The following is an 18,097-nucleotide window of genomic DNA, read 5'->3' as shown; positions in this document are numbered from 1 at the left end:
TCCTCTGCTTGGAGGCAGCCTTTCCCTTCTGCTGGCCTCCGTAACAGACGAAGAGCTGATCTGAGGTCCTGAGGCTTTGCGTTCTGTCCACGTACAGACGCAGAGAACGAACGAGAAAAGCCAGTGCTGGGTCTGCCTCCTCCGAAGGCAGCGCTTGCAGGTTCACTACCTGTTCCCGGAAGGGAGTGGTAGGAACCTTGGGCACGTATCCGGGCGGGGGTCTCAGGATCACGTGAGAGTTATCCGGGCCGAATTCTTCGGAAGTACGGACCAGTACGTGCTTGCCTAGTAGCAGCATTTTGAAGCGGCTCAGCGCAAGACGTACTGCTAACAACTCGAGGCAGTTGATGTGCCAATGCAGTTGAGGCCCCGTCCACAGACCTGAAGCTGCATGCCCGTTGTATGTGGCACCCCAGCCGGTGGCAGAGGCGTCCGTGGAGACCACAGAGTGCCTGGACACTTGTTCCAGGGGAACACCTGCCCGCAGGAATGAAGGGTCCGACCACAAGCTGAGAGTTTGGCGACAGTGCGGAGTCACTGGAACCCGGCACGAGCCGCTCTGCCACGCCCATCTCGGGACTCGATCGTGGAGCCAGTGTTGGAGCGGCCTCATATGAAGCAATCCGAGTGGCGTTACCGCGGCTGCAGATGCCATATGCCCCAGGAGCCTCTGAAAAAGTTTCAGTGGTGCCGCTGTTCTGCGTCTGAGCGTGCTCACGCAGTTCAACACTGACTGGACACGGGCCTCAGTGAAGCGCGCTGTCATGTTGATCGAGTCCAACTCCATACCGAGAAAAGAGATCCTCTGCCCGGGGGTGAGTTTGCTCTTTTCCCAGTTGACCCGAAGCCCTAGGTGGCTGAGGTGACTGAGCACCATGTCCCTGTGTTCGCACAACTGCTCTCTCGACTGGGCCAGAATAAGCCAGTCGTCGAGGTAGTTGAGGATGCGAACACCACGCTCGCACATGGGAGCAATGGCCACCTCCGCGACTTTCGTGAAGACGCGGGGCGACAGGGCCAGCCCGAAGGGTAAGACCTTGTACTGATATGCCCGTCCCTCGAACGCAAAGTGAAGAAACGGTCTGTGTCGAGGGAGAATCGAGACATGAAAGTATGCGTCCTTCAGGTCGATCGCTGCAAACCAATCTTGGGGACGGATGCATTTGAAAATGCGTTTCTGTGTAAGCATCTTGAACGGTAGCCTGTAAAGGGACCGGTTCAGGACGCGCAGGCCCAAGATTGGTCGTAACCCACCAACATTCTTGGGTACAATGAAGTACGGGCTGTAGAAGCTGGTCTTCATATCGGCTGGAGGGACCGGCTCGATCGCATCCTTCGCCAGTAGGACTGTGATCTCTGCCCTGAGCACAGGGGCATTGTCCGCCAGAACACGGGTGAACAGAATGCCCTTGAAAGCAGGGGGGCGCCGGGCGAACTGAATCGCATAGCCGAGTCTGATGGTACGGATGAGACAGCGAGACGGGCTGGGAAGCGTTAACCAGGCTCCTAGAGACCGAGCAAGCGGGACCAACGGCACCACAGACTTACCCGGGGTGGGGCAGCGCGGTGGAATGCAGGGACCCGACTCGGACGGCACAGCGGCCCGAAGTGGGGTCTGAGTGTGTGGTGCGGCACATACCTGCTTCCGTCGAAGGGCAGAGTGAGTGTGCGGAGGCGTCAGAGCGTCCAGGACACAGCCACTGCTGCCCGCTGGCGATGAAAGAGGGGCTCGGGGGTGACAAGGCATAGCGTCGTCGACCGGCAAGCACGCCCTCTTGGGGCCCTGAGGTTTCAGAAATTGCTTTTTTTTTTGAAAAGGTGGGAACAAAAAGAAAAGGAAACAAAAGATTCTCCGCCCGGCCCTCCACCCGGGGAAGGAGTGGCGCGTTCGCCATCTCCTGAAGAGCAACTTGATCCACCTCTGGGCCGCCCGTCTCAGGGTCGTTTGCACCGTCGCTTGCCTCCTTGTTTGGCAGCGGCCTGGACGGGCAGGGTCTGCTTCCTGCGGCTTGCTCCACGCTGAGGCCTAGATGGTTGCTGCTGCTGGGGCTTAGCAGGAGCGGAGGATGCAGCAGAAGGCCGACCTCGGCGACGAGTAGACGGAGGGTAGGGGGCAGGATGTGCCGGATGGCCTCCATCTGCTTCTGCGCGGCCGAGAACTGTTGGGCAAAGCTCTCGACCGCATCCCCGAACAACCCAACCTGGGAAAGAGGGGCATCCAGGAACCGATATTTATCAGTGTCCCTCATATCCGCCAGGTTGAGCCAAAGGTGGCGCTCCTGGACCACCAAGGTGGACATCGCCTGACCGACTGAACATGCGGTTTCCTTCGTCGCCCGGAGAGCGAGGTCGGTTGCCACACGGAGCTCCCGGAGGAGCTCTGGGTCAGAGCCACCCTCGTTAATGTCCATGAGCGCCTGGGCCTGGTGGACCTGCAAGAGCGCCATGGCATGGAGGGCGGAAGCAGCCTGTCCACAGGCCTTGTAAGCCCTCGCCGTTAGACCGGACGAGAACTTACAGGCCTTGGACGGGAGGCGTGGATTACCTCGCCAAGATGAGGCGGACGCCGGACACAGTTGCATCGTGACAGCCCGCTCCACTGGGGGGATATCCACATACCCCTTAGCTGCCCCGCCATCGAGGGTGGCGAGGGGGGAGGAGCCACTAGAACGGCTTCGGGCACTATACGGTGCCTTCCACGTCCTAGAAAGCTCCTCATGCACCTCCAGAAAGAAAGGTACCGGGGCGGCGCACTGAGAACCAGCACGGCCTGCCCCGAATAAACACTAGATCGGGGCATAGGCGAGGGGACTGCACCTCCCTTGAGGTAAGCGAGTCTCGATCTAAGCGCTGAGATAGTCATATTCCCGCAATGGGAACATCAACTATCCACAAAAGCTGCCTCAGCGTGTTGAATGCCCAAACACGAGAGGCAACTACTGTGGCCATCTGCTGGCGCCAGGGAACGACGGCATCCAGAAACGCACAAGCGGAATGACATCTTGAAAAAGACGCAGGGTCACGCTTGTGTTGCTCTTTAAGTAAAATAAAAAAGGTTGAAAAATACTCTCTCAGTGCTGAGGCACCCAGGGGTAGCCGCGGTGTGAATGAACACACAGGGAAACGCCCACCGAACCGACACACACACACACACACACACAGACACAGAACAATAGTGCTGTGAAAACAGCAGTTGTGAGCTGCAATGCTTGCGGCCACCGCTGATCGCGCCGTCACACCAACACTGTAGGCAGAGAGTAGATCTCTTTGAAGTCTTCAAGGGCTGATTTCTTTGTAGACAGATGTCTCACAGAAGCTCGGCTCCGAAGTGAAAGACAATGTGTGTGTGCGTGCGCCCGCTTCCTGTTTATACCCGCGCTGCGGGGTGGGGGCGCGTGACGCGATTCACGCACGCCAACGTTCATTTGCTCGTTCTGTAGACACTCGAAGTTGATAGGGCTCCCTGAAGTGATCCCAATTACGTCGTCACGTCGACGTTACGTCGAACGTGAGCGACTGAAAGGGAACAAATATTTGGCTGATACGGATAAGCTGATATTAGGGGTGGAGCCGAACCCGAATACGGTATTCGGAAAGGCACAAATAATGTGTTTTTTACGAATACTTATTTCAAACAAATACTTTAAGAATATTTGTATTCGGGAACAAGAAAAACTTTATATCAAAAAGCTGCGTTTCCTGACCGGCGGTGCTGCTGATGTGGTGGCTGTAAATCTACTTGTTGATAAGAAAGGAGGAAAGAGCCACATATGGAAATATTTGTGATTAGGCTAATGTCACGTTGTCATACGGGGCCGTTCACATAGCGCGTTTTTTGCGCGTGCAGATTTCAAATGAGCGGCGCGGTTGCATAGCAACGACAGACGCCACCAGAGAGCAAGCGCTTGTGGAAAGGAGAAAGCGGTGCGAACTGCGCTCTCCATGATGACGAGGAAGTATCAGCAAAGAATTAATTGATTTCTAGCCCTTGCATTAGCTTTATATTTATGGAGATGACCAAATGAAATAAAAAGCCGTCATTATGTCATTAATATCAGTCCATCAGAATGTTTTGTGAATGTTATTTAATACAAACACTTGATTGGTCATGTTTGTTCACTTCATTCATTGTGCATTAAATAATGTTAACATAAATAATGTTAACTTTTGATCTTAAAAATGTATTTTTAAATTAACCCCAAGGAGAATAATTGCGACAGTATATAACTATTGTTTATTGTTAGGTCATTTTATCTAACAAATGGAATCTTATTGTAAAGTGTTTTTAATACTACAGTTTCCATCTTTTTAACCGTGATATACACTTTAATATATGTAAATTTAATCTAAATTAAGCTTTGGTACCGAAATTGGTACCGAGAACCGTGGATTTTTACTGGTATTGGTACCGAATACTGAAATTTTGGCACCGTGACAACACTAGTAGCTCTGTTAGCTCGGTAATTTAGACAATAAGCTGTTGACAGAGTAACGTTAACGTAGGTAATGGCTCTTATGTTATTTTCTTTTCAATGACATTCGTTGTTACATGTTCATGGCTGGATTTATGGAAAAACATCAACCAATATTGCATATCCATAATTATTATAATGGATATAATTAAAGAATACTTGCACTATAACGTAAATTAGAAGTGTAACGCAAAAAAACTCGAAAAAAAACTAGAATTTTACTCGAATACAAATACAAATACTTTTCCCCCTCAACAAATACAAATACAGATACAAATACCGGCTGCTTTGCACACCCCTAGCTGATATTTATTTTGGTTTCATGGTTGATAATAGATGTATGGAAGAGTATATTCTAATTTCTACTAATGTGAAAAATGTGTTCACAGGGTCTCAGGGTAATATTTCATCTAATAGTACAATATTGTATTTCAACTATATTTCAATGAAAAGAAAGGTTGTTAATAGTTTTGTTTAATGATAACAACACTGTGGCATTGGCTTTTTCAGCATTAAGGAGCCCAACAGCATGTCGACTCAACCAAAGGTGTGATTTTGAGGCAACCAAACTTTGTTTGTCTCATATAGTCAATGAGACATTATTTTAAAATTTGTATTTGACGCTGGTGGTTCAGAAATTACACTATAAACAGTTTTTTTTATTCGTTTTCTTCTATTCACATATCTACTTCTCTTCACATGTCCCAGTAGATTTCAGCTTCATGCCTCTTGTGCTCATGTAGCTCGTTAACATTTTATGGAGCATTAAAGCAAACTTAAGAGAGGGTTTTCCATCTGTAATGCAGTTAATGATCTTTTTCATTTCAGCTAAGGCATGTCCAGCTGCTACTGCTCTGGAGGAGTGGAGAACTTGTAACGATCATCCATGCATCACGTTCTACTGGGAAGCGTCGCCATGGGGACCATGCATTGAAGACTCCTCCATGAATCTAAATGGCACTGGCTACTGGAACGGAACGACCACCTGTGCTGTCGGGGTGCAGATTCGTAAAGTGGTCTGCATGAAAATGGGCGTCGGGCCGGTTATTCCCAAAAGGTGCCTTATTTTTATGTGTGAAATTTAAAGCACATAGATTTTCCACCACTGCTCATAGCATGAAGTTTAAATGGTATATTTTACTAATCTTTGGTGATCACTGCTTTTTATTATTAAATACCATAGAGCACTTTCTTTACCTGTCAGATGCAGGCAATAACGCTTTGTTCAGACATTCAGCAAAATCCTATCCTTTTGTGATTTGAAATCTGTTTAAAGTAAGATTTTGGAAATGCATTTAATTTGGTAGAGTCAGATCAGATTTCACTTGACACTCATCACTCAGACACGGCGTGGCTGTAATATCATACACAAAGTGCAGTAGTCGTGGCACATCTGCATCTACATTCTCTCATTTACACTCACATGCCATTTACTATGTTTGAATAATCAAACAAGGGATCAGTTTTGAACTCGGCATATGTATGAATGGGTAAAATGTAGTAGTCCTCATGGCTTCTACTCTATGTCTTTTGGCATTGTTGTTACTATGGCAACCAATATAGATATATCATATATTGATTGCACTGTCTGAGGAAATGTATCCAATCTTTACTAGGATTTATTTGCTGTGTGAACAAGTATATATACAGCCTTATCAAATGCATTCAAATACCTCATCAAATATGTGCCGACATTCAATTCAGAATGTTTTTGGAGGGTTTCAGTTTTATAATGTTCCTGAATCTGGCCAGTTTCCTTTATGGGATCATCCATTTTTATAGCTTTATCTATAAAACAGCATTTTCTCTCCTAGATGTATATTTTTAAATACAAGTACATAATATCAGGACATCCGTATTTGGTGAATAATGAAGTTCCCAGAGAGAAATATTTCCCTCTGCTAGCTTTTGTAAATATATGTACATTTAGTTTGATCAGAGCGCTAAATTAAAGCAGATATTATTAGACACTTCTGCTCTGGGATGTGTCTTTGAGGCATTCTGCTACACAATCACACAGTCCTGAAATCCAGATTTAATAGTTTTCCATATAAACATCACGTTTACACTGCATGAATGAGACGTACAGCACAACATATATGTATAGTTCTGAAAGCTGTTCTCATGAGATGTTCGCATTTCCTTGACCTTTTCACAAGGGAAGATCGCTTGGTTTACATTTGCTGAAGCCGTATCTTATACACAGAGTGTCAATATTCTCATTCTTGTGCTGTGTGTGGCTCTGAGTGCAGGCTGGACTTTTTCTCTCTGTTTCCTCTATGTGAGGTTCATGTTGCCCCAGGTCTTTCCTTGATAAATGTTTCCTGTGGGAGTGATGTAATGGCGCTTTGGGTAAGATAAAATGTTCTATTGCATTGCATGGAGAAGATATTGTGTTGTGCATCAGGAAAAGGGGCTCATAAATAATGCAGTCGTTTATCCATTTCTTTCTGTTATATTAATGACACCAACGTAAAGTGAGTTTATGGGCGGCGTATTTCACTGGCCTGGTTATAGGTTTCGGCTTTACCTCAGTTTTGGGAGGGGGGCTGTCTGGAAAAACATGCTGGTTTTTCTCTTTTTAGTGAAAATGTCTAATATATCTGTATTTAAAACAAGATGCATTTACATGAGAAGCAAAATTGCATACAATTTTTAAGAGTAGCTCTGTGCCTACATCAACAACCTTTAAATTCATCATTGAATTGATAAATGGCCATTTTAAAATACTATCCACAGGCAGCAACCTCACACAGGAGAGTCGTAATTGCATAAGACTCACAATTGATGATATATATATATGTAGTGGTTAAAAATGATGTCTATAGAAGTGATATTTGTTTAAACCATCAAAATTAAAAAAAAAAAAAAAAAAAAAAAAAAAAAATATATATATATATATATATATATATATATATATATATATATATATATATATATATATATATATATATATATATGTTTTAATATGAGGGAAGAACAAAACACTAAACTTATTTAAGGTATTTATCTGACAAAATTATTTGGCAAAAAAGGCAACCTACAGCTACAGGTTTTATTTTACTTAGCAAAAAAAAAAATGCATTCAAAAAGCTCACAAGAAAAAGCATACATTGACTACAACATAAGCAGTTATTGAAACACTGTAAACTATTATGATCGATAAATTATGAGAACATTATTACATTGCTTTAATAAGTTAACCCTCTGGGGTCTAAGGTGTTTTTGGGGCCCTTGGGATGTTTTGACATGCCCTGACATTTGTGCTTTTTTCAGTTATTTATAAACATGATAATGGCAACGGTGTAAATTCACTCTATATAGCACAAACAGGGCTACCATAATATGTGATCAACATGAATGTAGATGTTTGTATTTTTAAGAGAATAATGTTTATGCGTGGTTATTGAAAAAAATAAAAATGAAAGTTGCTGAAATAAGACCACAAAACTCATACTAAATATGTGTCCACAAGACTTTTGACTAATGGATGTTGTCGCTTCGAGTTCTGGCTTTAAAATTACGTGAAAATAGTCTTCGCCAGGCCTCGTAATCGTTCACATAAAACAATACATTGATTTAAATTGTGTAAAACAGGTTTTGCTTGGAAAGCCAATATGCGAGGGGGGCGTGAACGAGGAGTGGTTTACACCTGAGAATACAATGTCCCACCCATTATGCGTAATGTCTTGTATAATGAGCCATTCATTCAGGTGTGACACTGACTGAGCCAGTGCAAGGACAAAAGATATATTTAGAAGAAAACTTATATTGACCATTTAAGATTTTGCTTACATCTATCTTGTAAATATGTTTTGCTATTATTAAAAAGGTTACAATTACAACAATAATTACAATTTCAACAATATTTCAAGTGTACTCTTTCTTTGTAAAAAATGATTATAGGCCTACATTTTATCATATGTATTCATTATTTTGAATATAGCCAACATTGGAACAGCTAACATCTTAGTTGTTGACTTTATTTTTGACAAAAATAGTATTATATATATATATATATATATATATATATATATATATATAACATATGAGCAGAAATTGCTAAACAAAAGCTTATTTGATGTGGCAGTATATTCTACAGTAAAAACTGTACCCAAATCTAGTCAACAAAATGTTGTCTTTCATATTTCGCCCGACTGTAACGTTGTTTTTATGAAATATTAGGGCATATAAATGTTAATTTGCAGTTTAATACGTTGCTTATACAAATAGCCTACATTTTATTTCAACATATTTCAATCGATTTTTACTCATCTCAGTATAGCAATACAGTTTGCTAAAACATCATCATTCATTCACACACAGAAACGCGATTCAAATTTAAACTCTCTTTTTGCGAGCTGTGGTAAACAGTGCGCATCTCTGCCGTTCATTCATTCACACACAGAAACGCGATTCACTTGAGAAGGAAAAAAAACGTACTTCATATTCTCAGGATGCGTTGCTCCTCGAAATACCAGCTGAGGTACATGAGGTACATTTTCCATTATTATTATTATTCCTCACAGCGCCGCGAGACGGTGTAAACAAGTACCATGATCTGATTAAACTTGTGTTTTCTCGAGCTGATATGGGGGCGTTCACATTTTTGCGTGGATTGCCTCAGTCATTTACGTTTGAATAGCGCGCGCTCTCCGTGGGCGGAGTCACATTAAAAATAATTAGATGAGATGAGAACGACTGACATCTCGCTCTTTTCTTACAGATTACATGAACTGAGAATATTTGTTTTTTATATAAATTACTTCATTTAAAAGAAGAGAATTCAAGCTTCATGCCTGTGTGTCTGTATGTCTGTTTGACTGAGTATTCGCTGAGTTATTGTTCATTTTCGGACACGTTTCAGAATGGACTTCACTGACAGAGAGAAAGCAGAACTCACATCATGTTTATTTTTTCTTTATTTGGCAAAAAGCACAACACTTTGTTTTTATTGTGAGTATACACAAAAGTAATACACATTTAACAGAATCGATTGATGTATGAAACGTGTTTGTAATATCAAAGTCAACAGAGCAAAATTAATCTCTTTTGAACTGATAAAAAAAAAGCGAGCTGGTATCGCCGGCGATACCGCCGACCCCAGGGGGTTAAGAAATTCTCATTTTTAAGTCAGTTTAATGTTAAGTTTAAATGACTTAAATTAAATTTTAATTTTAATTTTTTTATAGTGTATTTTGTTGGTTCTCTCTTGTTTTTGCATGTTTTCATAATTTTGGAAAATGACAACCTGGCCTAAAATTATGTCCATAGCATTGTGGATGTTTCATTGCATTATCAAAAATAAAACTCCAAGCACAACAATGCAATATGTTTACTGTCACGGTGTGGTGTAGGAGAAGACGAAGAGGAAACAAAAGTTCCAATGCAAAGTTTTACTAACAAGTGCAGGCAGACAGGCAGACAGGCAGAAGGTTCACACATACTTAATAGGACTGAGAACAGACGATGAACATGGCAAAACACAGGGCTTAAATACATGGGGAAACAGATCAGGAAAACGAGACACAGCTGACAAGACTAACAAGGTAAACAGGTGTGACAGATGAACTAATGAGGGTTACCAAGGAAACAGATGAGTGACGGGAAAACAGAACAAAGGAAGACATGTGAAAATACAAACAAACACTGATGTGACATTTACACAATTTTTAACAATTCTTTAATATTTAAAAAAATGTTGAAGATCTCAATTTTCCTAGGTCAGAGATCACTTTTGGCCACTACTGTAAATATTTTATTCAAGCATTACTCTAACAACACATAAAGCTTTAAAAGTATTTTTTAGGCTTATATTCTGAAAACAAATATTGATGTATTACACATTTTTACTTCTCAAGTAAATGTATCTGGATTTAGGGGTGTTTAGACATTTACTGGAATCAAGACAAGCATACTGATAAAATCAGCTTCCCCTTCGTCAGCTCACTACTACGTAAGTCAGAAGTGATTCTGACGAATGGGAATATCTACCAAAACGCCACGGCTGCTGGCCCTTCCAGCGCTCCGCTTGAGCCTCTTGGCCTGACCGCAGTGTTGGGCAGAAGTAGGAGCTCTAAGCAGAGAAGGTCAGTCACTGCTGTTCCGCAAGACCCACTCAGTGTGACTTATTGGATAATGCTGCGGAAGCCACATCCTACCCCGGAGGGAGGCACTGTGACGGTTACACATATGGACTAGCCAAGCAGGGTAGTACGACATATGGCAGTCTCTGGGGTGGTTCTAGCCTAGTTATAGGGGGGAAGATCACCAGCAGAGGCGACAGAGTGGGCTCTGTCGAGGGAAAGACACAGGCTCATCCGCAGAGGAGCTGATCATGGAGGAATACACATATGGGGTCGCCGTAGGGACAGCTACGTATGGACACCCAGCCTAGCACAGGTTCCACAATGCATACGAGTGTAGGCCTGGCGTCAGACGCTCTGCAAGGGTAATGGAGGAACTCACAGGGTTAGCTATTTCTGGGAAACACTACTGGAGCAAATAGATGCATGTATCCGGCCCATGGGGGCCGGAGTGGCATTGCAAGCTGACACTAAGAACGGGTCCTTCGCGCTACTGGCCACTATACTAAACTCCCGGGGGCGAGTATACGGGAAGATACCAGCTCTACACAGAGGCTATAGAATCTAGCAAACGTGTTAGGTGACGCCCAGCCCGCAGCTCTACATATATCTGTCAGTGAGGCGCCTTGAGCCAGCGCCCAAGAGGAAGCAACACTTCTAGTTGAGTGTGCGCGCAACCTGAACGGGCAAGGCACGCCTTGTCGTAAGCCAAGATGATGGCATCCACTATCCAGTGGGCCATCCTCTGCTTGGAGACAGCCTTTCCCTTCTGCTGGCCTCCATAACAGAGGAAGAGCTGATCTGAGGTCCTAAAGCTTTGTGTTCTGTCCATGTATAACTGCAAGAGGCGGTCTGCCTCCTCCGATGGCAGCGCTTGCAGGTTCAATACCTGGTCCCTGAAGGGAGTGGTAGGAACCTTGGGCACGTATCCAAGTCCAAGCTCGAATTCTAGGCACGATTCGTTGACCGAAAATACTTGCAGGTCCCCTACCCTCTTGATGGAAGCCAGAGCAGTCAGGAGCACTGTCTTTAGTGACATGATCTTTAACCCCCTGAGGTCGGCTATCGCGCCGGCGCGATAGGCTCGTTTTTTTTCGTATGAGTGCAAAAAAAAAATATTAATTTTTATCTTATATGCTTGTGTTATACATCAATCGATCCTGTTTAGTGTGTATTTTTTTTGTGTATGCTCATAATAAAAACAAAGTGTTGTGCTTTTCGCCAAATAAAGAAAAATAAACATGATGCGAGTTCTGCCTACTCTCCGTCAGTGAAGTCAATTCTGAAACGCGTCCGAAAATGAACTGTAACTCAGCGAATACTCAGTCAAACAGGCATACAGTCACACAGGCATGAAGCTTGAATTATCTTCTTTCAAATGAAGTAATTTTTATAAAAAACAAATATTCACAGTTTATATAATATGTATGTAAAGAGAGAGATGTCAGTCGTTCTCATCTCAGCTAATTAAGTTTTAATGTGACTCCGCCTACGGAGACCGCGCTATTCAAACGCAAATGTGAGGCGATCCATACAAACCTGTGAAACGCCCACATCCGCTGGATAAGGCCGGTGAAACACTGGATGCGTGGCGTAAGCGTCTCAGCTGCGTGGCGTGTCCGTTTTTATTTCGGCTCCCATCCATGTTAACAGTTTAGAGTTTGCATACTGCCTGTGTGAGACGCGCGTCTCAGGCGCGGCACGAGCCGCGTGGAAAACGCGTGCATTCTAGAAATAGAACCGACGCCTATTTTTCACGCGACACGCAAGCGTCTTGGAAGCGTTTCCATGCAAAATTGAATAGGAAAATCTGTTTATTTGTCATTTTGACACGAATGCATATTAATAAATGTCCTTTTGATGTTTAAAAGTGTCTAGGTTTTGACATAAATGCAAATATAAATGTAATTTTACAAAATATGATCGATTTTCAAATACTGCTGTATTGAATGAACAGCTTTTAGCAAACTCTATTGCTATACTGAGATGAGGAATATATACTGTATGTGTTTTGTCAAAAATAAAGTCATCAACTAACTAATGAATCCTTTACTTTGAAATACGTATGATAAAATGTATACTTTAGTTTTGAAAGACGTTGACTAGTTTTGAAAAGATTATAAAGTATGTATGTGCATGCATATATATATGTGTGTGTGTATATATGAAGAGTTCAGATGCAAAAGCCTCTAAATGCCATCTGAAATTTTCTCCTAGAATGATCATTTTTATGAAGCTTGTATATTTAAGTTAGCTATAGGTGACACGTCACCTGAATGAATGGCTCATTAAGTATGCAGGGACGTAGTCTCACCAGGTGTGAACTACTACATATGCATGATGCTGTTGGAGCGTTTACGCCCCATCCGCATATTGGCTTTCCAAACTAAAAGTGTTTCACAAAACTAAAATCAATGTATCGTTTTTTTGTGGATGATTAGGCAGGATGATTTTCATATCATTTTGAAGAAAAAACACTAGGCGATGAAATCCATTAGTCAAAAGTCTTATTGCCACATATTTAGTATGTGTTTTGTGGCCTTATTTCAGAAACTTTAGTTTTTAGTTTTTTCAATAACCACGCATAAACATTATTCTCTCAAAAATGCAGACATGTACATTCTTGTTGCTCACATATTATGGTAGCCCTGTTTGTGCTAAATAGTGTGTAATTTTGCCATTAATATGTTTATAAGCAACTGAAAAAAGCACAAATGTCAGGGCATGTCAGAACATCTCAAGAACCCCAAAAACACCCCAGACCCCAGAGGGTTAACTCAGCTGACTTCAGTGGTTCAAAGGAAAGTCTCTGCAGTGCGCTGAGCACCAGAGACAGGTTCCAAAAGGGTATAGAGGTGGGGCAAGGCAGATTCAGTCTCCTCGCTCCCCTCAGGAACCTGACGACCAGGTCATTCTTTGCCAACGACTTACCTTCAACTACATCGTGATGTGCGGTGATAGCGGCAACATACACTTTGAGGGTGGAGGGAGACAGCCTTCGCTCCAACCCATCTTGCAGGAAAAAAAAGCACGACTGATCGAGAAAGCAGGTCCTTCCTCAGAGGAATGGGCCAGGGAGGTGCTGTCGCAAGGAGCATGTGTTCTGGGAACCAGGTTCGGTTGGGCCGATACGGCACCGATACGTCTAACAAGACCTGCTCCTCGTCCTCCCTGATTTTGCACAGAGTCTGTGCAATAAGGCTCACTGGGGGAAACACATACTTGCACAGGCCCTGGGTCCAGCTGTGTGCCAATGCATCCGTGCCAAGGGTTCCCTCGGTCAGGGAGGAAAACAACTGGCAATGGGTCGAGTCCGGAGAGGCAAACAGGCTCCGAAGAAGTCCAATATCAGCTGGACCGCCTGGGGATGGAGACGCCACTCTCCCGGAAGCGTAGGCTGTCGTCAGAGCTCGTCGGCTGCACGATTGACCACGCCAGGGATGTGAATAGCACAAAGCGACCTCAGATGCTTCAGACTCCATATGGTGGGCAAGTTGCTACATGCAGCGGGAGCGTAGACCACCTTGGTGGTTGATGTACGTAACAGTCGCAGTGTTGTCCGTAAGTACCAGTACGTGCTTGCCATGTAGCGGCCCTTTGAGGCGGCCCACCGCAAGCCGTACTGAGCAACTCAAAGCAATTTATGTGCCAATGCAGTTGAGGCCCCGTCCACAGACCTGAGACTGCATGCCCATTGTACGTGGCCCCCCAGCCGGTGGCAGAGGTATCCGTGAAGACCACAGCATGCCTGGACACTTGTTCTAGGGGAACAGCTGCCCGTAGAAACTAAGGGTCCGATCACGGGCTGAAGGTTTGGAGGTTGTGTGGGGTGACGTGCACCCGGTATGTGCTGCTCTGCCACGTCCATTTCGGGACTCGACTGTGAAGCCAGTGCTGAAGCGGTCTCATATGAAGCAATCCGAGTGGCGTTGCTGCGGCTGTGGATGCCATATGCCCCAGGAGCCTCTGAAAGAGTTTAAGTGGGACCACTGTCCTGCTCTTGATTGTACTCAAGCAGTTCAACACCGACCGGACGCGCTCCTCTGTGAGTTGCGCTGTCTGGTTGAGCGAGTCCAACTCCATACCGAGATAAGAGATCCTCTGCACAGGGGTGAGTTTGCTCTTGTCCCAGTTGACCCAAAGGCCCAACAGGCTGAGGTGAAAGGAGCACCATGTCCCTGTGTACATACAACTGATCTCGAGACTGAGCCAGAATCAGCCAGTCGTAGAGATAGTTGAGAATACGAACGCCGCATTCTCAGAGTGGAACAATGGCTGTCTCCGTGACTTTCGTGAAGACGCAGGGCGACAGGGACAACCCGAATGGCAGGACTTTGTACTGATATACCCGTCCCTAGAACGCAAACTGCAGGAATGGTCTGTGTCGAGAAAGAATCAAGACATGAAAGTACGTGTCCTTCAGGTCGATCGTTGTAAACCAATCTTGGGGACGGATGCATTAGAAAATGCGTTTCTGCGTGAGCTTTCTGCGTGAGCATCTTGAACGGGAGCTTGTGCAGGGCCTGATTTAAGGTTTGCAGATCCAAGATTGGTCGTAACCCACCGCCTTTCTTGGGTACAATGAAGTAGGGTCTGTAGAACCCTGTCTTCATAACGACTGGGGGGACCAGCTTGATCGCATCCTTCGCCAGTAGGACATAGATCTCTGCTCGCAACACTGCACAGAGGTAAAGTGGATGCCCCAGAACTTGGGAGTGCACTGGGCGAACTGAATCGCATAGCTCAGTCTGATGGTACGGATGAGCCAGCGAGATGGGCTGGGAAGCGCTAGCCAGGCTTCCAAACACCGTGCAAGCGGGACCAACGGGACCACAGACGTACTCGGGGTGGGGCAGCGAGGTGGAACACAGGGACTCGGCTCGGGAGGCACTGAGGCGGCCTGAAGCGGAGTCTGAGTGTGTTGTGCCACACTTACCTGGTTCCAGGGTGGGGCAGAGGGTGCGTGGGAAGACTTGCTGGCGTCCCCAAGCCGCACACTGCTGCCCACTGGTGACGGAAGAGGGGGAAAGGAGTGACAAGGCATGGGAGCATCGCTCACTGCAATCCACGCCCTATTGTGACCCAGAGATGGAAGAAATTGCTCTTTTATTGAAAATTTGCTCTCGCTGGTGCTTAGGCGCATAGGGAGATAACCGCGGCAACACACAGGACGATAGTGTAAGCCTGTGTGAACACTCACTCTCGGGAAACCGAAACCAACAACCTGAACAAGCTTTTCTCATTGAAAGTGCACACTCTCGGAGAATCATGACTCTCACTGCACGCGCCGTCACGCCAACACCAGCTCACAGAGGCTTCTTCCAGCAGAGACTCGAACAGCAACACTCTTAACAGATGCTTGAGAGAACAGGAACAGCATGCGCTGTCTGGCTCCGAAGCGAAAGGCAAGGATGTGACGCACCTGCTGCTCATTATATGCTTGCCGCAATGCATAGCAGCTGGTGCAATTATTGCATGCCAATGTGCATTGGCTCGTTTAGTTTCACTCGAAGTAGATAGGCTCCATTCGTCAGAATCACCTCTGACTTATGTAGTAGTGAGCTGACGAAGGGGAACGGTGTCATATACAATTGTCTTTACCAATGAATAATCAAAACTTCTTTACAGTCAGAAGAGAACAAATCACAGTCTGGTTTATAGTGGTCTGTTGACACACACACGCTCTCACTCACAGATATACTGAAGCATAAATCACAGATGGGTTTACTGTATATGGCATGGATGTGTTTGATGGTGTGGGTAAATTTATGTGTTTGTGTCACACACACATCATATCCCTTGTGCCTTGCCGCATGTGCTGGAAGTTGCCAGAACAGAACATCAGTTATATAGAACATGTCATCAGATGAGAGTGGCTGATATTTCGTGGTGTGTGTTCAGATAACTCCGCTTTATAACAGCAGGGCTGAGCTATTTAAACATCCTGATATATGAAATGACCCAACAGGGAGATGTTTGTTTATATTTCTGCTGCTATACCTGTTCTTTATTAATACTCATACAGTATGCTTGCATAAAGAGGAAAATAAACCAGGTTCCATATAGGTACAAAGCAACTTGTCTGTCAACATTAAATGTGATCTGATCTCAGCAATTTTAAAGTACAGTTTTGTGGAGCAGGATGATATATTATGTATGTTTGTTGGACCAATGAAATGTGGGTGATGCAAGTTCAAGCTTGATTTCCAAGCTATTTCCCCCTCATTCCAAATAATTTCCTGTCTTCTCTCTCCACTGCCACTCTCCACACTCTCTCCATTGCCACATCATTTCCTGCCTTCTCTCTCTCTCCATTGTCATTCAAATAAATGGATTAAATTTAATCCACGACCTTGGGTGAATTATTGATTTTCTAAAACTGGCAACAGCAATATGATAAAACAGTGTTTATAAAAAATATTGTATTAATTATTAGATAATTGTAATGTACAAATATGTCATTAAGTAATTTGCCTAGAGATAGCATAATAAACTATTTGAATCAGAATAGTTACAGTGAAAATTTGTAATTTCTGCTCTTCTGCAATGACTTACTGCTTTTCTAAAACTGCGACAACAGCAATATGTTGTTATAACAGTGTTTAAAAAACAATAACAGTGTTTAAAAAACAGTTGTATTTATTATTAAAAATAATCGTAATGAACAATTCTTCAATATGCCTAATTAATTTGCCTACAGATAGGTGCAGTGTAATTTCTGCACCATTAGCCTCACCAACTAAAAAAAATAATAATTGGTTCATTTCTGTGTTGGGATGTCACAAACAGAGTAATGTCTTATAAAACACTATTCAGTCAAAGTGTTTACTCTTTTGAGGGAAATCTACTTTAATTATGAATTCAACCAGTGTGTTGTTTCATATTGCTTTTGTCCTGTGAATTAATGTTTCTTTTTTTATGACAACTTTAAGCATGCCCCATCCAATTCAATTTTAAAGGGTTATTTCACACACAAATTTTTCTGTCATTTACTCACCCTCATGTCGTTCCAAACCCGTTAGACTTTTGTTCATCTTGGAAACACAAAAATATATGTTTAATGAAGTCTAAGAGATTTCTGTCCTCCATTGGCAGTTTCTGTTCCACTTTGACACCTAAAATAATTCATAAAGATATTGTAAAACTAATTTACAGTATATGAATTGAGTGGTTTAGTCAACTTTTCTGATGAGACACGATAGCTTTATATGATGAACTTAAAAAGTTCCATCCTTCGGATGAGACGTTAAATTGAGGTCTTGACTCTCTGTGGTCATTACAAATCCCAGGATGTCCTTCGGAAAAAGAGTAGGGGTGTAACCCCTGCATCCTGGCCAAATTTGCCCAGTGGCCTCTGTCCATCATGGCCTCCTAATCATCCCCATATACTGATTGGCTTCATCACTGTCTCCTCTGTACCAATAAGCTGGTGTGTGGTGGGTGTTCTGCCGCAAGATGGCTGCCGTTGCATCATCCAGGTGGATGCTGCACATTGGTGGTGGTTGAGGAGATTCCCCCTTCTATGTAAAACGCTTTGAG

General features: G+C 43.9%; 1 protein-coding gene across 6 annotated transcripts in view; it reads left to right on the top strand.

Moving 5' to 3' along the window:
* thsd7ba (thrombospondin, type I, domain containing 7Ba) overlaps nucleotides 1–18,097 on the top strand; it is a 308,878-nt gene that overhangs the window by 214,537 nt on the left and 76,244 nt on the right. For all 6 annotated transcript variants that reach the window (XM_079882075.1, XM_079882079.1, XM_079882074.1 and 3 more), the window contains one exon: nucleotides 5,301–5,529. In XM_079882075.1, the coding sequence (XP_079738201.1) occupies nucleotides 5,301–5,529 (229 nt within the window). The remainder of the gene's footprint in view (nucleotides 1–5,300; nucleotides 5,530–18,097) is intronic.

Source organism: Squalius cephalus, assembly GCF_949319135.1.
Source record: "Squalius cephalus genome assembly, chromosome: 9".
NCBI lineage: Eukaryota > Metazoa > Chordata > Actinopteri > Cypriniformes > Leuciscidae > Squalius > Squalius cephalus.
Note: the sequence above shows the minus strand (reverse complement) of the source record. Positions and strands in the feature narration are given on the sequence as shown.